The sequence below is a fragment of the Poecilia formosa genome, unplaced genomic scaffold, assembly GCF_000485575.1.
Source record: "Poecilia formosa unplaced genomic scaffold, Poecilia_formosa-5.1.2 Scaffold189, whole genome shotgun sequence".
Lineage (NCBI taxonomy): Eukaryota > Metazoa > Chordata > Actinopteri > Cyprinodontiformes > Poeciliidae > Poecilia > Poecilia formosa.
This window is the reverse complement of record NW_006800128.1, coordinates 185,063-208,180: the sequence shown is the minus strand read 5'-3', so window position 1 is coordinate 208,180 and position 23,118 is coordinate 185,063. Positions and strand designations below refer to the sequence as shown.

The 23,118-nt window shown below is 39.6% G+C and overlaps 1 protein-coding gene and 1 long non-coding RNA gene across 5 annotated transcripts in view; one reads left to right on the top strand and one right to left on the bottom strand.

The window, feature by feature from the left end:
• Nucleotides 1-23,118, bottom strand: part of LOC103147752 (protein jagged-2-like) — a 129,122-nt gene that overhangs the window by 18,259 nt on the left and 87,745 nt on the right. The window contains exons 6-24 of one of the 4 annotated variants that reach the window (XM_016678758.1): nt 16,939-17,069; nt 16,678-16,797; nt 16,465-16,578; nt 15,250-15,363; nt 12,485-12,598; nt 10,823-10,869; nt 10,143-10,325; nt 9,722-9,872; nt 9,455-9,616; nt 8,774-8,887; nt 7,976-8,089; nt 7,542-7,655; nt 7,323-7,436; nt 6,996-7,023; nt 5,120-5,205; nt 4,473-4,586; nt 3,302-3,417; nt 2,930-3,190; nt 1,164-1,295 (exon numbers count right to left, since the gene is read on the bottom strand). In XM_016678758.1, the coding sequence (XP_016534244.1) occupies nt 1,164-1,295; nt 2,930-3,190; nt 3,302-3,417; nt 4,473-4,586; nt 5,120-5,205; nt 6,996-7,023; nt 7,323-7,436; nt 7,542-7,655; nt 7,976-8,089; nt 8,774-8,887; nt 9,455-9,616; nt 9,722-9,872; nt 10,143-10,325; nt 10,823-10,869; nt 12,485-12,598; nt 15,250-15,363; nt 16,465-16,578; nt 16,678-16,797; nt 16,939-17,069 (2,329 nt within the window). The remainder of the gene's footprint in view (nt 1-1,163; nt 1,296-2,929; nt 3,191-3,301; nt 3,418-4,472; nt 4,587-5,119; nt 5,206-6,995; nt 7,024-7,322; nt 7,437-7,541; nt 7,656-7,975; nt 8,090-8,773; nt 8,888-9,454; nt 9,617-9,721; nt 9,873-10,142; nt 10,326-10,822; nt 10,870-12,484; nt 12,599-15,249; nt 15,364-16,464; nt 16,579-16,677; nt 16,798-16,938; nt 17,070-23,118) is intronic. The other 3 variants (XM_007566251.2, XM_016678759.1, XM_016678760.1) reach the window with 3 other exon arrangements.
• LOC107837924 (uncharacterized) lies at nt 21,240-22,329 on the top strand. The gene is made up of 2 exons (XR_001663975.1): nt 21,240-22,023; nt 22,224-22,329. It is a non-coding gene; the product is annotated as an uncharacterized LOC107837924 (long non-coding RNA).

Sequence of the window (23,118 nt, the reverse complement as noted above, 5' to 3'; positions counted from 1 at the left end):
AGCAGTAGTTAGAAGGAACATGGGTCCATTTCCCACAACTTATCTGTGTGAAGTGAGCTTCTCAAGCCTGGTTACTATATATATAGCCCTTTTGTTGCTAAAAATATCAGCACCTCTACAGCTTTAGTGAAATATGGGAGAAGGGAGTAGTTTAATTGGTCATCCTAAAAAGCAATAAGTTATCATCGCAGTTTACTAAATTGGATTTGTAAATTCAAAGATTAAACTCACAGCATCAGATTGTTGCTATGGTAACAAAACAATCTATGAATATTGTTCTTTGAAGTTTTACAAAGTAAACTTGCCAGCTCCTTAAAATCTTGGGGGCCTGATGGAGCCGCTGACTTAATTTGGAATAAACAGAAGTGTAAATTTGTTGTTTTTAGACTAGTTGTGGGTTTAAATAGCATTTTACTGGAGATCTTTTCCCGTAACATATAATTAAACAGTAATACTTTTACATTTCCTGTCAACTTAACATCTTTTAATACAAAAACACGGTTGACCACCGGTGGGCCGCCTCAATGCCCTGACCACCGGGCTTAGCAAGTTTTCTGGGGGAAACCCTGGACATTGTACATTTATTTAATCCCTGTACTTATTTCACCCTTGTGCGTGCGAGGACTGAGGCAAATGTAGAGGACTATGGCAAATGATACAAGTTTTATGTGTGTGGGGTCCATTGGACCCCATTTCTACATGCAAGGGTTAAGTAAGTTCAGAATCCACATTTAGCCAGCCGTGCTACCTGTGCTAATTGCTTATAACCAAGTCCTGTTTCACTGTAATTGCTTTTATACACAGATTGTGTACTGCTTCTGCTGCCACAACACAAAAAATGCCACCACTGGACAAGTGGCCTTCCTACTCCTTCTGGGAGTAGGAAGGCTGGAAAGAACTTATTTGAAGACTAATCTTATATTAATGTTGGTTTTTATAGATAAATCAGCATCAGTAGGTTGGAACTTAAAACACAAACTAGCTGAATTGGTCACTTGATTCTGTTTGGTGCATCTCAAGTTTAAAATGTAAAATTCATATGGCTGTTTTTGGCAGTCTTGCTTTTGAAGCATTTTAACAAACATCTCATATTTGGCTGAAGAGTGTAGTGTTTCCTGAATAGTGAAAATATAAGTGTTAGGGTAAGCATGTGTAGTAATTACCATGGCAACCTCCACAGCATTTCTTGTATAATAGGACAAATCACAGAGGATGATCAGTGTTCGGTCCACAGCCAGCATCTGAGTCACAGGGAGGTATCTCAGCTCAGAGCAGATGTTCTCTACAGCAGTGCCCTGCCACACACGCGCGCACACACACACACACACACAAAGTAGGTAGATTAGTAAAAACATTGTCAAAATGTCTAAATTACAGTGGTTTCAGATTAGGAAATCCAGGTCAGTCGAGCCAAAATGATTAGCCTGATGGTGGGTCGGGCTTTTGTGGCGCATTTTATAAACTGACAAATACACAGAGAAGACTAAAAGAGAATACATGATCAAGTTGTGACTTGCTATAGTCTAAATAGAGGAGTAGGTAGCTTATGGTGTAGAAGAAGGAAATAAATCAAAGAGCAGATGTCCATCAGACTAACAAGCGCAGTGCACAGCAAATAAATGTGCAGCAGCTCCACTGCTCTGGTCCAATTAATCACGCATCCCAGATGATAAAATCTAAAAATAGTAGAAGTTACACTGTTTACTCTAATGATGGTCTAAGAACAAAAACAGTAAAAGCTTAATTAAAATAAAAGGTTGGGTTTCCCCTTGCTTGATGGCTTAACCAAGCACAGAGAGCAGACTTGTATCCTATGTGATTACACACACCTGGTCTCAAATTCACACACAGAACATGGCTGAGGTCACTAAATCAATCGGTATAAGAATAATTTCTAACATAGATGATAACAGTATCATTTCTGAACACAATCTGAGAGCAAACAGTGGCGTGTTGAAGAGTTATGGACCAGAGGCTTGGAGTGTTTGCGAGATCAGGTAGCGTTCAGAGAGTCTTGCCGACTTCTGATCACTTCAGTTGGTGAAGTGATTTCAAAACTTTGTCACTGCAGAGATAAGTGAAATGCATTCAGTTTGATGGTAATGTGATGGTAAATGCAATTAAATGACGTTTTAAAAATTCATGGTAAAATTAGATTATGACATTTCTTTTTCCACCGTTTTTTAAAATGATGGACAACGAAAGTCTAGCGCGGGGTGCCCAAAGTTGGTCCTCAAAAGCCGGCATCCTGCATATTTTAGTTCTCTTCTGGTTTAGCACACCTGCATCAAATGATGGCTCATTAGAGGCCTAAGTAGAACATTGACATGCTGAGAGGTTGTTACTACTACTAGGGAGAGAACTAAAAATGCAGGATGGCGGCCCTCGAGGACCAACTTTGGGCACCCCTGGTCTAGCGCAACATTTGCTAGAAATCTATGGACATTTTAGCCCCTTCCACTGTCTAACTTCTCTGTTTTGTTGGAGAATTGGCAAATAACTTACTGATGTATTGCCACCATCACCTGGCATGGAGAGTGGTTTAGCCTCTTCACCGTAGTGAAGCACAGGAGGAAAGTCCAGCAGAACAGTGCTATTAATCTGGAGTATCGGTTTGCAGGTAGGAGTACTTGACGCTGGTACTCCTAGCGTCAAGTACTCAGTTTTATTCTGAGCCTTTAATCTGCAGGTGAACCTCTAGTAGGGAAGGGAGACTCTAAGGATCTCTGTTATTGCAGTGCTGCTGTCTGAAGAAGGGCAATATCTTGAAAATGTTTCAGTTTATATCTGTTTTGATGAGTTTCTTGGAGTCATTCATATTTTCAGCATTAATTATGTCTTAATATAGATTATTTTGACAATCCTTATCTACTGGGTGTTTCTCTGATTAATGCTTTCCAAAACATCTAACACTTCTATGTATGAGTACCTGTGGCACTTTGTCCCTGTTAAAGATGAGAGTGATGTGAGCACAGCTGTTGTCCAGGTAGCCACTATGGGGCTCACACTGGGTATGCTCAGGAGTGGGAGGGTCAGGTGTTGAGCACACGCCCCACTGATGACATGGTGGAGACAAGCATGTGAGGAATGGATGCTTCACACACTCAAGGCCTCCAGGACAGGGCTGATGGCTGGTGACTGAAGGCAAAACAGCATTTGGGAGGATGCAGGGGCGACGACCGCACTTCACCTGGAAGTGGACAGTTAGAGGGATTTAGTACATGCCTCAAATATTTAAAGTGGATCAGTAATTGCTCTCAGCCTATATATGTGGAAAAAATCTTTGGTTCATCGGTGAAACCTTGGAACAGTGAACTTCGCCATTGACACACTGACAGGCGTTACAGTCCTCCTCCCAGTGACTGCTGTGAGGGTACTGCAGGCCAGCGTGGCGGCATGACTTTCCAAGTCCCGTGACTGAAAAGATAAAAGGCAGCTATTATTGAACCATGCGGCTATAAGCTGCATGGTTCAAAGCATTGAAAAAAAGTAGCGGCTTATAGTCCGAAAAATATTCTATAACGTTAAATATTTTAACACAATTACTTGCTTTTTTTCTTTACATTGGTACCACAACCAAAACTTTTGTATCTGTGGGCCCACTGGTGGTTCGTTTCTGCTTCTGAACTAATCTGATGGGTCGCTGGGAAAGACTATTGTTGTGTATAAATTGTGCTAAAATGAGTTAGCCCATCAGTGAAGCTATTCAAGCATAAAATAACATCTCAATGCTAAACATGTAGCAGCTAATACTAATGTCAGTGCCCAGGGTCCATATTCTTATAGATGTTCTATGAATGATCAGGAGTTCTTCGAACACTGGAAATCTGAATGACAAGAACACTACACCAATCTGATGGTTGAAAAATAAGAACATGATAAACACATGAAACACATAATGTTGAGCTAATATGTTTCATTATTTAATAATTCAGCAGCAAAATGTTTTTTAATTGAGAATGTACTTCTTGATAAAAATGCAATTCATTAATCACAGACACTGCAATATCTCGCCACTAGTTTTTAGCCTTGATTTTAAATTAATGCACAAACGATTTAGATGTACAGTGAACCCTCGCTTTTGTGCAGTTTTTTTCACAGTGCATTGTGTTCTGTGTCCTGATTGGCTAAAATATACGTAATACAGCCATTCAGGAGATGGAAACTGAAACTTTGAATGCCTGCTGAAAAAAAACTGGCCGGAGGCTCTGCTGTAGATACAGCTGTGAATCTTGGAGGACACTGCTTTAATAACATGACTCCGGATCACATTAAGGCCGTGACTGATGCACACGCACATCCGCTGACCTGAAAACAGGTTTTGTTCTTTGGTTTCAATGTAGAGTATTTAATTATGCTGTGTAATAATTGTAAAAACAATAAAGGTAACTACTTTGTGGATTTCACTTATTGCGGGTTATTTTCGGAACGCAACCCCCGCGAAAAACAAGGGATCATTGTATTTAACTTACACTGCTGACACTGAGGTCCAGCTTGTCCAGGAGGGCAGACACAGTGGTAGGCACTGATCTCATCTATGCATGTAGAGCCTTCAGCACAGGGAGACGACTGACACTCATTTATATCTGTGGAAACAAGTATACAGAACAATCACAGAAATATGAAGTCAATGTTGGTTTTAAAGACATAAGCTCAGGATTAGAACTGAATATTAAATCTAGAAGAACTAGTAGTGTTTTGATCAAGTAAAACAAGTCAAACTCTACATTTGTAGAAGGTCACATACTAGGCTGTAAAAACCTGAATCTTGGGTGTATTTTAATGTTCATTTGAAAATCTTTAAGGAGATTATTTTCTTTCAATATGATCACAGTTTGGTCCCAAAATCTCCAAATGGATACCTCTCTGCTTCTGCAAAATCTTCTCTGAAAAGCTTTCTAGTCAGAGACGTGAGAGTGCCCGACCAACATAAGCTCTGACCTCGGCTCAGCACAGAGGGGAAAGGTTAACACCGTTTTCCTAAAAGGCTTCCAAATCTGTCACCCAGAAACAATCGGCTCAGGCTCCCCTACCAAGGCCCTTCATCTCTGACCCTCTTTCCAATGCCCCAGCCCACCTGACCCCAGCCTCCAGCTCCCTTCGGTTCCCATGCACTCACTGATGCGGCAATCTGGTCCAGCAAATCCTGACGCACACTCGCAGCGGAACCAATTCACACCATCAACACAGATGCCACCGTTGTAGCTGCAAAGGAGAGAAGAGCAAAACCTCATTCAGAAATTTTATTTAATCTTTTTGCATCGGTTTTCCTAAATGATTTGAAGGCTTTTAGGTTTCGTCAATAAAATATCAGTGCTTTTAAAATCAGCTTCTAGTACAGAAAATTGGTGGAAACCAAGAGCCAACATTTTGATTCATTAATGATGTGAAAAAAGATGAAAAATTGTCTTTATTATAAAGTCGTGATGCTACTATTTTCTTTGATTTTGATGAGACCTTCAAGCTAAAACTAGATCAATGTCTAGATTTCATATGCAAATCCATAAAGACCACATAGTGAGGGTAACAGCCCCATCTCCAATTCTCACACTTTGCCCCAGGTTCTGGGCCCTGAATAGCGCAGGAGGAGGGGCATCACCCTGTCCTGCCTCTCTTCCTTTTCCACCTCCTCTCTTCCTAGGTGGATTAACCACCACTAATCCACCTATCAGTCATTGAAGAGCCAGGGTGTGGGTAGGTGGGGGTCAGAGGGCCAGATTAGGATTGACTTTTGTGGACCACTGTAAGAATAGCAGCAATGTTGCTGCAGTTAAATATGGATCCTAAATATTATCTTTGTAGTGAGAAAGAATGTAGTTCTGCAGTTACACTGTTCTATTGCAGTTTGGTGCGCTATTGCAGTGTTTTCCAACACTGGCACGCTGCCTTGTATGTTTTAAATGTCCCCCTGCTTTAACACACCTGATTCAGATTATTGCCGTTCAGTAAAACCTTGTTAATCGACCATTAATTGAAATCAGGTGTGCTGAAGCAGGGAAGCACCTAACATGCAGGGCCTTGACGATCAGGCATAGGAAAATATGCCATAATAAGATTTGCTGACCTGTTAAATCTCATTCAAAAAAACAGTCTAAACATCTAAATGTATAAAAAAACTAAAATATTTTCCGAATGGGTGACATAAAGCTCTTAACAAAAGAGACAATTAACCTAAATCCAACTCTATACCAGTTTATACTTCACAGACATGTAAGTAACTTCCAGGTAGCCAGAATGCTACTTGGAATTTAGGGTTGTTAATACAGCAGGTCTTTTCTTGCTGTAATTTATAAATACTCTCCTGTTTGCCTTTGTGTATGTTTGTACATGCCTTTTCTTGTCTTTTTCTCCAACTCCAAATCTTTACTGAAATATATATTCTTTACTTCTTTCATGGACTTTCTACAGCTAATTAAATGCAAGCACAATCAGACTTGTATGTGAACAGTTTATGATCCCAGTGTGACTCGCATGCACAGAAAAACCTAGACAACACACAGCAGTGTACTGTTTGCAGAAGTAATAATGGATCAATTATAAAAGTGTTAAGCAATGGCAGTTGACTACTGTCAGCTCTAAAGTGACACAGCTTACAAAAACGTATCGGTGCTGCTTGATTCAGACATTGTTTACGTCAGGATTTACCAGTCTGGCTTCTTCTGGTGCATCTTATGAAGAATGCCTCACGTCAATGACGGAAAAGATGGATAAAATGCAAACTGACGACTCAGACTGCAGACACTTGGAAAACTATTGGATATGTATCCAATTTAGAATGACATATGGAAGAGGCACAAATCAGACTTTTCTTGGGGTGAATACATCGGAATGGGGCTGTTCAGACAGTCACTATTGGGGCAAAAAACTTGGGTCGCATTTACCTGCTGTGTGAACAAAGCCTAAAAGAAGATAAATATTACAAGACTAAATGAAGGATTTTTGAATAACAGGGGCAACTCAAACATAAACATGTAATCTAAATCAGTTTGTCTTACCAAGGGTGTGGATTGCAGTCATCGATATCTGCAAAACGGAAGAACAATAAAAGATCAGATGGCTCAGAATGAATGAGATCATTTGTGCAAGACTTCTCTTTCACAAATCTTTGGACTTGCATAAGATATTCTCTGTCCTTATTCTGGCATTCAGAAAATAAAAAATGTTTTTGGTAATCACAGACTTCAACAGAAAGCAGTTAGTCTGGCTAAGACAAAATACGGTTAGGCATCCTTTTATACAGTGTATTTTAATATGTGGCTTATATTTTAACATATAAGACACAATAACTTCTCTCTCTGTGTGTCTATGAAATAGAGGTATACTTTGTGCACAAGTGGGCCCTTCCCAGCCATCCTTGCAGATGCAGGTGAAAGGTTCTCCTCCAACACATGTTCCTCCGTTCTCACATGGATCCGAATCACAAGTGCTGTTCTTAGCTAGAGCAAAACAACATTTGATCATCCACTGATTTAATTTTGTCTAGTAACAGCAGCTGATGCAGTCATCATGATTAACATAGTTGTATGGAAACAATGGCTGACCTGTGGTGCAGGTGTTTCCTGCCCACCCTGATGGGCAGTGGCACAGGAACGAGTCTCCACGGTCATAACAAGTCCCACCGTTCCTGCATGTGTTGGAGTCACATTGGCTCTCACCTGGAGAGTGGAAGCACCACACAAACACTGCTGGTATTTGTCTTTCTCCCATTGTTGATAAGTACCTACTTCCACTCCACATATGGAAAGAACAGAGTAGTAAGAGAGATCATGTTTACTGACATGTAAGCAGTTCACCCCAAAGATCAAGTAGATTAAGTAGTTCAGAAATATAAGACCTGACATGCAAAACGTATTGCCCCTTTTCTGCTGACTGACACTAATAAAACAGATATGTGAGTGGGAGGAAGGTCTAACAGTTTGTGGTAATTGCAGAAATAGGTTTCAATGTGTGCATAAATAACTGCAGTCAAACTCACGTAAGTGACAGTTTTTCCCTTTCCAGTTGTCTATGCAGTTGCAGTAGAAATCATGAAATAGATCCACGCACTGGCCTCCGTTCTGACAGGGGTTGCTGCTGCACTCATTCACATCTGGAAATGAAAGGTCAGTTTGGGTTATGGAGAGATAAAACAACAACAAAATAAATGGTGTAAACAAACCAGAAACAGTGATTTGAGACAAACTAAAAGAGGAAAAACAAAGACTTCAGTCTTGACTAATACTCATGGTCTGAGACTCGAATCTTAACAATCTTTATCTTAAGTGATCAGGAGTGAAACCAAGAAACTGAAACGCAATTGTTTTTTCTGCACATTGAAAAGTTAAAATATAATTGTAAATATTCAAGTGTTAAATTACGCTTTAGGACAAACTTTACAGGTTTGCACTTCTAAGCTATATTTATGCTGTTATGGCCAGACTAGGTGAGCAATGTTTATTCACATGACTGGTGACTTCAGAAAAATGACTTGTGAATATCTCTTAATGCTCTAAAGTAAAACTGATGTAACAAAGCTAACATTTATTGAACCGTATCAAATATAATGACACACCTTGTGGTTTTGGAGCGATGTAATAAAAAACAATAAAATGTATAATAAATTACCAAATAGCATCACTTTTGGAGCTAAATCATATGTATGCATATGATTAACCGCTATCAGTTATAGCGGTTCTGTAGAAGAAGGCTGTAACTTGAAAACATTTTTTTTTCAGATTCCCACAGAAATTGTTTGTTGCCAGTCTAAATTTGTGCTGCCCAGTCACACACTCACCAACATCACAGAGGTCACCCTCCCAGCCGCCTGGACAGACACACTCAAAGGAGCTTATCCCATCTATGCAGGTGCCTCCATTTTTACATGGGTATGATACACAGTCATTGATATCTGCAAACAAAGTTAGTATTTAAGAGAAGGAAGTTGCTAAAAATAAGTACATTGACAAATGGTATGCTTTCCTTTCTTTGTAAAACAATGGAAAATAAAAAAAATCCACTTCCTGGTTCAGTTGTTAGTAAAAAAATTTTTTTATATTTGACCACTGTGCATTTTAAGATATCCACTGAACTGAAATGTGTATTTTTTATTCGTTTCACCTTTATTTTACCAGAATAAAAGCCCATTGAGGGCCAGGAATCCCTTTTTCAAGGGACCGTAGAAGGGACCAAGAAGCGGCAACAAACGCAAGGCAAAAAAATGCACAGTCAAAATAAGATGCCGAGCTATAAAAACCGGCACATCAACAGTAACAAAAAACTTGTAAATAGAGCGAGAATGGTAACGCTGTGACATGTAGCTCAGGTTTTCCTCTGGACTTTTTATTTCCACTATACACCAAACTGATGGTGATGATTAGCGAAACTTGAGCCTGAATTACCAGAAGGCTTGTGGTTCCTAGTGATAACTGGTGATAAATATAGACGATGTGTGAGTGTCAACCTAATAATGACTCACTCTCGTGGCAGTAGGTGCCAGTGAATCCCAGATCGCAGGAGCAGCTGAAGTTCCCGGCAGGCAGGCTAATGCAACGGCCGTGTGGCCCACAAACATTTGATGAAATGTGCCACACTTGTTGAGTATCATTGGTTGCAACGGCAACAGTGCAGCTGTCGATCACTTTGGGTTACAGACAAGAAAATGGTCAAAATCAGAAAGCAAAGCATTCCTGCTGGTTTGAAAGAAATAATGAAAAAACAATGGCTCTAGTAGAAGTCTTGCTACCTTCACACTGGTTGGTCTTGCAGTGGTCCTTGAGCTCAGAACAAGTTTTGCCCTCATAATCATCAGGGCAGCTGCAGTAGAAGTCACCAGCTAGGCTGTTGCACTGAGCCTTACTTTGGCAAGGATTTGGATTACAAGGATCATTTTGCACCTTCAGAGAAGAAATCAATAACTGAGGCACATTCAAACTCTCCACACTGTCAATGTTATTCAACATAAGAAACAAAACAGTTGCTATACATCATATTTCATAGGGCTATAATGAGCTCTTTTGTCAGGCAGTCTCATTGCATCAATTATTACGTAATAGTTAGCTTTATTGAAGAACTAAAACTGAGGATTTCCATTTTCTTGAAAATATTAAAATCTCATCTTGCCTCATTCTCATTAACTGTTACTAATAAACATAGGCTTACAATACCTTCCTCACCTCACAGGTGGTTCCAGTGAACCCTGGTAGGCAGTCACATACAAAACCTTCCAGATGCACATGGCAGCGACCACCATTTCTGCAAGGACTGCTAGAGCAATGGTTCCTCTGAGCCTCACAGTGCCGACCCACAAAACCTGGCAGGCAAACGCACTGGTAGCCTCTGGCTGTGTTCTGGTATGAAGACAACAAGTGTGGTTCTCAGCAAGTCAGTCAATAGATCCAACAGCTGTCAAAAGCAACTCAGGGTTAAATTCTCATTTCACTTAGTTGCAAGACAGACAAGACCAGATCACTAAAGCAGCACCAGATAATCTCCTTAACATAAGACTTTATCAAATTGCAAAACTACACCAGCTAATGCATAATTCAGTCATCCAGCAGCAATAAGCCTAAAGTCCAACTCATCTACAAAGACATTCTAAATTCAGCTCAGAGTCAACAATTATTTATCAATAATACTAATTATTTCCTAATTCGTATGTATGATAAAACTGTCAACTGTGTTGACAGTTGACATCTGGTAAAGTAGTTAGGAAGAATGGCTTAGACAGCAGCTGAAGCCGTTAGAAAGCTGACACGCCTCTTGTTCTTGTATTTATATCTTCAAAAAAGCATAAAAAAATTAATCAAAACCAGCAGCATGTTTGAGAATGAGAAGTGGGCATTACCTTACAGGTGCCTCCATTCTGACACTGTCCATGGCAACTGTTCATGTCTGAGGAAAAACCAAAGGTTTGAAATGAAATTCAATGAAGACTGAGACAGAAGCACACTGATGGAGCAACATGTGAGAAAGTGGTTGTTGGAGGCTGGGAGAAGTGGTGCACTGGTGTACACTCAGAGCAGGATGATCAATCCCCAAAAGAAATGCAGATTCAGAGGAAGAAAATGTGGAACTAAACAATTATACTAATTAGGAAAATCTCTCATGGATAACTGAACAGAGTTTTTAGAAATTTTAGATTTAGTCAGAGACCCTGGAGCCCAGGTGAAGCGTGGGAAAATCCAGCAGAAAGGCATGAGACTAAAGACAGAGGAAGAAATTCCAGCAACCTCCACTGACCAGCTTCTATTGCACTTACATCAACTAGATAAGTTAATATCCACTCATCATTTAATGACGTATTTGAATCACTCTTTCATCAGGTGGAATGGTTGTATATGTATGCTGCAAACAAGTTCAAGGAATATAAAAGCGATGAACTGGTGTAAAAGATTGCATTTACTGTGGACTTTTTAAATATAGCTAAAATTATAGACACATTCCTGCCCATTAAAATAGAAATCCTGCTAGTACACGAATGTTTGTTGAGTTGAGATATGGCATGATTTACAGTCGTACAGTTTTCATGTGTGTTTTTGATCACTGCCAGACTGGGACGTCCGTCTGTTTCAAAGTTCCAATCATCTGACCCAAACTTTGACCTCTGATGAAAGGAAATGAGATGGGATGTTCAAAGACCAACTGTAACCAGCAGTAACAGAGTCCTTTTCAGGATCGGATTCTTTCCAGCTGGCCACAAGCTCAAGCCAAGAACTGCTGTATGTCACTGTGGTAAGTCAAGGTGAGGCTTTTCATTTCTAAGAATACACTACCTGCTGTTAAGCATGATGGAGGTAGCATCATGCTAAGGGGCTGTTTCACTGACAGCGGTACTAATGCACCATATGGAACACAACTGGATAGTTTCATTTGTTTCGGAAAGGATTAAAAAGACTAACATGGAATGTCCCAAACCTCAATCGGGCCCAGAATTCATGCCAACCAAATTAAGAAGCTTCTTCATGGCTGGAAAAAGAATGTATTGAGGGACATTTAGAAAAATATTAATAGTGGCGTTATGTGTATACTGCAAAAACACAAAATCTTACCAAGCAATTTTGATTCAGTTTCTAGTGTAAAAATCTAGTACACTAGAAATAAGAGAAGACTATCTTACATCTAACTTTTCAGCAGATATATGAACTTGTTTCAATACTTCCTTATATTGATGAGGAAGTACTGGTTCCATTGGCAGATTATTTCAATTATGATTTTTTTCCCATATAAAAAAAAATCATAATGGAACCATTAGCAGTAGTTCCATTACTGCAAATGGAACTAGTACTTTTATGCATGCATTTAAGCTTCTGATAAAGCTTAAATGCTTTATCTTTAAAACCAACCAGCAACATGGACAGGATGTTGGGGATACTTGAGAAAGAACACCCACACATATACTGGCAGTGGAACAGAGGTTGGTCAGTAAAGGCTCTGGATTACAGCTAAGAGTGATGTAGCCAGGCAGGAAGCAGACTGAAGGCCAATACTTTTCTGAAATCATACTGACTTATGTGACAGTTGTGGCCCACCCATCCACGAAAGCAGGCACAGTGATATCCACCAATCATATTTTTGCAAGAGTAAGCATTGAGGCAAGGCTTTCCCCCACACTCGTTAATGTCTGCAAAGTGGAGACAAGAGACACAAAGACAGGGAATAAGAAGTCCCATCACCAAGCACAGCTGTGTTACACTCATCCCACCAAAATCAAAGTATTTACGTCTTGACATTTCATTAATGTTTACATTGCTGTGTGGTGTTGTGTCATGGCATTGCATGTCATTTAAACAAATTTAGTAGTAAATTACAAATGAAACCAAATATGATTCCCCTCCAGATCTTTGACTGTAAAACAGTAAATGTGGTCAAAGACCTCCATGATGTGTTGTTCTGAGAAGATGTTGAAGCAGTTTTTTTTTTGTATGAGATTTTGATCCGAATGCAAGATTACTAGAAACATTTGAAGCAGAAGTTGAACAGTGATTTACTTCCTCCACTGCTCCCCCAGGGTTAATGTGTCTCTGTTGCATTCCCTAGAGGCCAACCTGTGACATTCCAAGTGGTCAGTTTCACCAATTCGCCCACTAAACCTAACACAGAGCATTAATAGTACTCCCAGGAGGTGAATAGCACCTGTTGGCCTTCTGAAATGAAACACCCAGAAGCCTTTGCTCCAAATCGGCTCTCTGTGTCCCACAGGGTCCTCTCTGCACCCAGAGCAAACTGCTGCTCCTGCTGCTTGTTAATGTTTCCTGAGAGAAGCTGGAGGGGCAGACTGTAGAGCATTTACTCCTCTGTTACGTCCTGTCTGGAGCCCTCTGCCCCTCCCCCCAATTCCCTTTACAGGATGATATTTGCTCCCAAGACCAGCAGCTGCCACGCGGTGGTTATTTTTAGCTTTACTCAAGTCACCTGGCTTGGGTTGCAGACACTACCACTGCTGGGGACTGGTGTAGACAACACACACACACTCACACAGATACAAAGACGCATATAACCTTGTAAAAGTTTTCATACTGCTTTAAAGCCATATGCATTCTGTGTTTTATTCATTGTGAGAGACCAACACAAAGTTTGGTGTGCATTTGTATTCATAACCCTATACTTTGATACCCCTACATGAAAGCTACTACAACCTTCAGTGGTGACCTAATTGGTAAAGTAAATCTGACTGCGTGTAACTGAATGCTAGTCTAGCTCCAGTTGTTCTGTTTCTGACCTCAGAGGTTTGCTAGAGATCATGAGAGAACAACCAGTATCATGAAGACAAAGGAATACAGCAGACATGTCAGGAAGGAAGTTTAGACCAGAGTTATGTTCTAAAGCATGCATGGTTAATAGGAGGGGCTGCTGCCAGGTCAACAACACAATGCAAGCAACAGTCTGCTGTCACTACATGCTCCTCTAGGAGGGATTGCTGCTCGTCATTGGCAGCTTTCTGGCAGCTTTCTCAGGGCAGCTTTCTGAGTTTCTTTTGATAAAAACTCTAACCAATTTGAATAATAAACAGAAGCTGTCTGAACTGTTGAAAAAATAGGATCAATTTGGACTGTTTGTAGTTTACTTGAAATCTGCCTCTATGATTGGATTGAATCAACTATTTCTATTTTTGCAAAGTGGTGTGAGAATACATTTGCTGTGAATTGGCATTACATAAAAGCTGAATTGAACAGAAAAAGTCCCAAGCGTTGAGCATTTCTCTGTTCAACCTGAACATAGAGAGAGGATGGACCAACTGAGACATTTACATCCTCCTACACTGACTGGCTGACCAAAGAGAGCATTAATCAACAAACAGCCAACATACTGTAACTCTGGAGGAGCTGCAAAGATCCACAGCTCCAGTGGGGGGCTCACTTAACAGGACAAGAATTAAAATGCAGCAACATCAAGTCTGTATGGAGGAATGGCAAGAAGAAGGGCATTTAAAACCCCAGAGGACAATATGTTTTTAGAGAGCACAGTAAACAAGAAGTTGCTCTGGCCATGCGACCAAAGTTGAACTTTTTGGTCAACATGCAAAACCTCATGTGTAGATGAAAATCAATGTTCTGGACTAACCATCCACAGTGAAACACAGAGGTGGCAGTATCGTGCCGTGGGGATTTTTTTTCAGCAAGGAAAAAAGTGGCTCACAGGTGAAGGGAATATGATTGAAGCTCAGTGGAGGAGAATCCTGGAAGGAAAACTGTTAGGAGCTGCAGAAGACCTGACACTGCAATGTGATGGTATACATCAAACCAGATTTGGCCGTTAATCAAGCTCAAATTAAGAATATGCGGCAGGATTTGAAAACTGTTGTTCACAGATCTTCCCCATCCAACCTGTCTTGGCTACGGCTGTTTTGATGTTTAGCCTGTAGATGTTCAAATCTGGTAGAGACAAACCTGCAGTAGTAGCAAGTCCTACCAAGTGTTGAATCAGAGGGGCTGAATACAAACACACCAATTTTTTTATTTGTAATAATATTTAATGAGACAAAATGTGGAGACGTTCCTTCCCAGGAGCTTTTTCATTTACAACTGTGAAATGAAACGGCTCCTGTAATACTTCATGTTAACCGACACAACTGTCACTGTTGCTGTTGCACAAAGGGATACACACCAGCATTATCACAGCAAAAAGTCATCCCACATGTACTAGTTAGCAATTTAATGCTAAAATGGCCAAGCTCTTTCTGAAAGCAGTGGTTTTTACTAGGAAAAGCAAATCATCTGATGGTATGTGTCTGTCTCAGAATGACCAGCAACAGAGACAACAGGGACAACACACCAATCTGGCAGGTCTTTCCTGTCCACTGCACAGGGCAGAGGCACTCAAAGCCGTTCTCCATGTCAATGCAGGTCCCTCCATGAGCACAGGGGGCAGAGGCACATTCATCTGTGTCTGAAATGTAGACATACAATACAGATATTATCACAAGACCTTCCTCCAAGCTCTGATTGGTTGTTTCTAGGTTGCACTGGGAACACTAGGAAAATCCATAGGAGCTTTTGAATCCTTTAGGGCTTTCTGTCTCTGTCATTAAAGGTTTAGATATCTCATACATACAGTTCAGAATTAAACTTCAATAAAAAAAACATTGAGTTAAATAACACCCCTCTTCAAATCTAATAAACTGGTATCAAGCATTGGTGCTATGCTTCTGCTGGTTTGGACAGTAAAAACTTTTGTTTGTGCTGCTATCATTTTAAAGATCAGAGGTTATCATCAATATCTTCAAAGCAAAAGCAGCACAAATGAACATTTTTGTTGCACAAACCAGCACAAATGTAGCCGAGTTGATTGATACCAAATTTGTTTGATTTTACGTATTTGAGTGGGAGGGGGTAAGTAGAGGGGTTGGTTGACCTCTAATGACCTCGGGAAACTTTTTTATTAATATCTTCAAAATGATGGGCACAAAAGACATTTTTACTGCACAAACATAGCACAAACAGTTCACACCAATTTGTTAGATTTGATGTTGACCAAAGACTGGTTGACCTTTTAACCTTTAAACTTTCATTAACATTTTCAAAGCAAAAGCAGAAAAACCAAAACTTTTTGTTACACAAAACAGAACAAATGTCGTCGAGCGGATCAACACAGCTCAACTACCCATGGTCGCCTACTGACTGCAATTTGCAGCATAAATTAGAGCTGTGAAATGCTAGCTCTGCTCTACTTTATGCTGCAAATGGTCAGCTGTTTTTAGATATGGACAATTTTGGAAACTTGATGTTGCCTCTAATTTTGCTATAGATTAGGACGTTTGAATCAATTACTTTTAACAATTATAAACAATAATTTAAGTTCTCCTAATTGGTTGGTTTAAAGGGAATATGTAATTTGCATAACGGAAGTTGTTCTGACTCTAGAAAGTGTTTTTCCTTTCAGACAGCTCTTACACTACACAGGCTACCACCATTGAAAAGCCCTTGCCTGTTAATCAGCTCTTTCTGTCTGCTCCTTTATTCTGAACTGAAAGGGAACCAAGCATCTTACCTTCAGCACAGGTTGGTCCAGACCAGCCAGCAGGACAGTGACACTCAAAGCCTGAAGGGACTTCATGACAAGTCCCTCCATTGGCACAGGGGTTAGAGAGGCAAGCGTGCTCCGCTAGAGAGACAGTTGTACATTTTACTTCTGATTTTTTCCAATTTGTTGCAACAAAACAGTCGTATTTTTATATGATTTGGGCATTAATAACATACTCACCAATCTCACAGTTTTTGCCGGAGTAGCCGTCAAGACAAGCACAGTCGTATTCATCTGGCTCTGTGTTCATGCAGGTTCCTCCATTCTTACAGGGCTGATTCGTCCCACAGTAATTCAGGTCTGGACACCAAAATCAGTAATAAACTCTTTAGATTAGACTGAAGCTTTGTGCTGTTGCACTTCTGGAATGGGACATGGACATATCCTATTTTTGAAAAGCACACATAGATTTGTTTAAACCAAAGGTAAGAGAAACCTGACCTTTATCACAGAGCAGCCCACCCCAGTTCTTCTCACAGGTGCACTGCCAGGGCTCAGTACAGGTACCGTGAACACATCCCGGGTATGGGAGGCATCTGTCACACAGTGGGCCATCCCACCCATAGTTACACCTGGAATACATTGGTATTAGACATTGTGCACCTGAGTTGTAAATCTATGCATCTCCTCCAGAGTTACCATCGGCATCTACGACATACTCCCATTGTCTCATTGTCAATTGTTTTACTTTAGGTATACCTCCTTGTTTTGGTAGGTCTGCAGGTGCTCCTCTACATGTCCAAGTAATGGACTGAACAGATGATCAGAGCTTAGGATGTTGTTTTAGAAACTAGTTAATTACTATGAAGGAGTTGGAATTAAAAATAAACATAGCATACTTTCATATGTTTATCTTACAGTTGTTGTTTTTTTGACTTGTTAAAGTAATAAAAACTGCTATTTTAAATGCAACTTAACAGGACTGAGTGAATTCAACAACCCAATCTGTTCCATTGCAAAGTCCCATATCATATTATGTTAAGAAGACATTGTGCATGCTCAGAAGTTCAATCTGAAGTAACTTAAGTGATACAGTTATAAACCACAATTGCAAAAGCAATTGTGGTTTATAACTGAGAAGTTAAAGTATTTGGAAAAAATCCTAGAGGAGTGAAGATAACTATAGATTTATTTCAGACACCTTTCTTTATTTTTTTCAGAAATACAAAAGAGCAGTTACATCTCTTCAAATTATGTTAAAGTACAACACAGAGATCGTATTCTGTGTTCTATCTATTCTTCACACTTAAAAAAAAATCTTACACTTACAGTTTTGCCCCAAATCAAACAAAACAAATGGTGCAAAACAAATTCACAAACAGGAGTCAGAAAAAATAACTTGTGAATATTTTTTGTTGGTTTACTCAGGGGCACGGTATAGGTGGGAGCGGGGGCAGTGATGACAATTCTAGGGGCCCTGACCAACAGGGGGCCATCCGCAATGTAATTATTTCTTTTTTGTTCATAGAAACTTTAAAAAAAAAAACGGGGCCCTGTCAAGTACAAAATTAAGCAAATTGTATTTTCAAAGATTGTTTTTAGCAGTAAAAAATTTATGTTCCCACTCCCAGATCAAAAAACACACATCCATATTTGCCCTGAAACCCCCCTCCCCTATATTTAACTTGTCCCTTTAACTTTTACCACTTAACAACAGATGAGTCAGTCAGCAGCAGCTCTAACCCACATCTCTCCTGACCTGTCCTCTCCTCTCCTGAGTGAAATTAAAGCTGTGGTAACACTTTATTTGAAGGGGGATGAATAAGACTGATCATCATTACTGATATTTTGTTATAAAAGTATTACTGATTGCACTTTAAAAAATGAGGTAACTTTGTTATTAAAGGTAACGTTTAAACAGTAATGATTTCTTGGTTAATGTCAAGTTGTCATAACAGACATTTTGAATAATGTCAACATTGTATTAAAAGTGTCATAATTTACCGAATGAAGCTTTATGACAACAGTCATAAATATTCATGAAAGCTTATTCATGTTCATGACATGTGTTATGTCATGTTTATGAAAGTGTCATGTCCGTCTTATTCACCCCCTTCAGATAAAGTGTTACCAAAGCTGCAGTATGTCACTTTTATATAAATATTTTTTTCACATATTTTTTTAAACTGTCATTATGTTGTGACAGTATGGTATGAGAGGTAATCTGTGAAAAATCTATTTCCTCTGCTTTCTCCTAGTGCTAGAAACAACCAGTCAGTGGCAGGAGAGTTTTAGTGCTGTCAATCACAATCTCATGTGGTGCTGCTCATCCTTCCTCCCCTTGATTTGTGCTGTGCTGCAGCTAGCATAGCACAGAGCTGTGCAGATTCAAACTGTGAATGCTCAGTTTAGTTAGCATAGCTACCAATGACGGCAGATAAATGGTTTCTTGTAATAAGTTGTTTCTCCACCATTAGCACATTTAGCAGTGAGTGAATGAGGCTAATTGACAGGGCTAAGAGCATCCTACTAGTTCTGATTGGTTATTTTGGTCAGAACGGTGCATTACTTTAACCAGTAATAGTAATTCAGGAAGGAGATGGAGGAGATTGGTTGTTTTCACAGATTATCTGTCTCATAACAAACTGCTACGACATGGTGTTCGCTTTAACAAATATGGAGAAAACATATTTTTATTAAAGTTATGTACTGCAGCTTGAATAAAATGCAACTACATAGCATTTTTGAGAAACCTGGATTGTTTTATGTGTAGTTGCACGTTGCTTTTGACTGTTGCTCATGGGGAGAGACATTTCAGTATCTAAAACTAATAGAAAAAATTTAAGCAACCTACTTGCATACTGGATGTGAACTGTTGGATGTTAAATTCATGAGCAGTAAATATTGTGCTAATTATCAGTATTGAACCAAAGAAAGTAAGGCAGGTGCAAGCCTTTAAAATTGCAACGCTTTTATTGGGTCAAATAGACTCAAAAAATTGTAACAGCAGCTGCGCAGGGGGGCCCAAACAAATTTTTTGTCAGGGGGCCCACGATTTCTTGCAGCGCCCCTAGGTTTACTCTATCTATGTTGTCAAATTCTAGTAAAAGTCACCTGCCATTTCCTTCTGTCATCAGTATAGATAGCTGCAGTAGTAATGTGAATGTGTATAGAAACCCACTTTTCCTACCAATTTACTCTTTGGTGAACATTGTCTAACACTGTGAAGACCAATGAAGAAGATATGGTTCAGGTGTGACCAGAGACATCATATAAGTTCTATCACAGAAAACTGACTGTCTTATTTGCAATTTGGGTTACTGAGATATGCAGAGTGAGGTGACAATAAATGCAACAATAAAGCCTTTCATGCTTTGGGAGCAATTGCTGCCAGTGAAGAGTGCTGGATACCATTCAGATAAACTCTGGTTTAAAATAAGGAATAATGATAATCCTTCAGAGTGTTTTAAGTTGGTGATGGAGGCCAAAGATCAACAGAGAGAGGGTCAGACTGCACAGACAAGTGCTGACAAAGCAGAGTGTTTTCACAGTAATCTCCTTCCAGAAAATCATCATCAAACTGAGTGACAGTCTCTATTTTTAGAACACGGGACAGTTCTCAGCAGACACTGTTTAGTTTGTGTCTGTGTGTGTGCATGTGTTTGAAGGACTACCTTCTTTCAAATTCAGATTTCATTTGTTGTTTCAGCTCTTGATTTGGATCCTACTGAAGTCTGACATGGTGACTTGTTTGAAAGTTGCAGCAACTTAAGGCACATAGAGATATGCTGACCATCATAACTGCTCTATCTGTAGTGCACCATGACTCAGAACAGCTCGTTGCCAGATAATTTTTTTAAAATTTTGCCAGATCACTTGGTATCATTTATACCTAAAGCGAAAAATTAACAGCCATTCCAGGCAATCGGCAAAGATCGGTGATCAGCAGAGATCGGCCTCATAGGTGATTGGTATCGGCAGCAAAAAAACCTGATCGGCGCATCCCTAAGAGTAACTAACAAGGAGTAAATGAAGGAGGTGTGATTAAATACTAGGAGAGTTAATGCTGGAACAATAGACCTGGGTTAACGGGTTGCAAATGTGAGGAGAGAGAGCAGAAGGGAGACTGAGGAAAGAGAGAGAAAGAAGTGACAGGGGGCGCTGGGGACTAATAAGTTAAAACTCACAATTCAAGATTAATGAACTAAAAACAATGTTTAGATGATTTGTCTCTTGTTGTTAAATCAACTTCATGAACTTTAATTTCAGTTAAAACCAATGCATGTTTCTTATAGACTTAAATCACATTTTCAAGGCAGCAGGTGGCTTCATTTTCAAGCTAAACCACCTTCAAATGTTTTACAGTGTGTTTTTAATACTAAGAACTATTTGTGTGATACTTTATATATGTTGCTGTTTTGCCTAAATTTCCTTTTTGTGTGATAAAAAACCCCGTTGTTTCCATCTTTTCTTTAACTTGTGGTGGAAGCTGAGCTGAGGTCAAACTTGGAATGACCGGTTGGCTGTGTGGAACAAGAGTTTGTCATCTTGAAAGGAAGGCCTGCTCAGGGTTAGCTAATCTGTTGGTTTATAGCAGCTCTCTGTTATTTCAAGGCCACTGGGTAACATTGCCACCACCTGTCTTGTCATTTCTCTGTCAGGTCTATTTTGGGAAGGATTCACCACCACTCCCTCCTTCTCTAACCCTCTTTTCTAGCTCCCACAAACACTCCAAAATAGATGCTGCTCAAACAGTAGTGATATAGAGCACTACACAGTAGCAACAGGGAGACACTGTAGTCCTCAGGTTAATCACTAACCATCATTAAGCAGCAGGTTAATGTGTCATCATTAACCTGCTGCTTAATGATGACACATACACATAGCTTAACGGTTTAACTTGATGAGATTTTATTCAGTTTCATGCCATCCGTAATTCCAGTCCCATCACACATGTCCAGAAAGTTATGCTTTATGCACATCCTGCACAGGCAGCAAATGGATTCATGCATCTTGAAGTTGTTCACATTTTGTCATTTTGTTATTTTCACTGTATTTTATCAGGAACACAAAGTACAAACTATCTGTAAATTGGAACGAAAGGAAAATATGGTTATAGAAAATGTTGACATATTCCCAAAGAAAGCAACTACTCTTCTTATGCACACAGAAAACAACTACCTTTAAAAGTCAACTAACTGGTAAACAGAGTCCAACTGCACATATAGCAGCAGCAGTTCTGGTTCTGGCCTCAAAAGGTTTTCTAAAGATTCAAGCTCAAACAGCATCATAGCAACCAAGAAACACAGCAGACAGGACAGTTGTGGTTCAGTTTATAGAACCACAACTTTCAAGGGTCGGGTTCTCCAACAATATTACAACAAAAACAGAAAACAAAGACTGCACATTGTTCTAAACATCATTTTCCCAGTGAAACATGGTGGTGGTGTAACAGTGTTTAGGTTGTAGAATCCCATTTGCTTTATGTATCAGTGCAATGGGGAAATGGCACCCTCCTCTCTGTGTGGCTGGTTATATGCTGCTGGCTTCTGTACTCAGTGCCAGTCTGTGAAAGCTGCACGAGAGGTGAGTTTCATTCTTTAGCACACTGAGTAGAAAAATGTTAGCAACAGATAAAACATTATTTTTTTTTTAACTTAGATAAATAGTGAGTAATTAATATTTACTAGATACATGCCTGGCACCAATTTTTGTACTTTTAATCTTATTATTAAACCCTTCATGTGCCAAGTTAAAAAGCTAACATAACACTCACTCTGTTGTAGTGTGCTGATTGAAGATGAGCTGTTGCACTGATTCGATCCCTGATATGTTCTCATTCAGGAAATAAACTGCCTGATCACCCAGAAACTCCTTGTCTTCATTAAAAAACTACACAACGCAGAGTCGAGGGGAGGGGTTACTTGGGCCAGCCGCGTACAGTGGAGTGAAGCAGAACCCGGTTACAGTGGCAGCATAAAGCTGTTGGGATATATTTCTTAACCAGTGACAAAGAAGCTGCACAGAGATAACTTGCAGCTGTTATCTCTGAGCAATAACAGCTGCAAGTTATCTCTTGCAGCTGTTATTGCTGCAAGAGATCACCCAGATCTCTTGCAGATCTGGGTGCAAGAGATCTGGGTGATACTAACTATACTAGCTCATAGTTAGTATGAGTATACTAGCTCAGTGTTTTTCAACCTTTTTTGAGCCAAGGTACACTGTTTTAATTAAAAAAATCTCGAGGAACACCACCAACCAAAAATGTAAACAAAGATACTCTGTAGTCGCATATATTATATATATTAGTCATTCTTATCAAAGTGTCTTGAATAGGAATCAAATAAACACAAAAATGTATTTTTATCACATTTTACATTTCTGATTTCCAATTGCACGTAATATGTCCACTTCAAAAATACATTTGAACAGTGTCACAACACTGTGGTATTAAATTTAAAGAAGTTGTAGAAAACTTCAGTGTTTTACAAACTAATCCACAAGCATTCTTATAGCCGGAATACAGAAAATAATTCTTATTCTGAAAGAAGCAATAATATTTGGGAAAGATTGTTACAATATGAAGATTTGGGTGTACAAAATGTCAATATCTGTATATTTTACCCACCTAGTGTGAAACCCATGGGCGTAGGTTTGGGTAGGGACGGTAGGGACATGTCC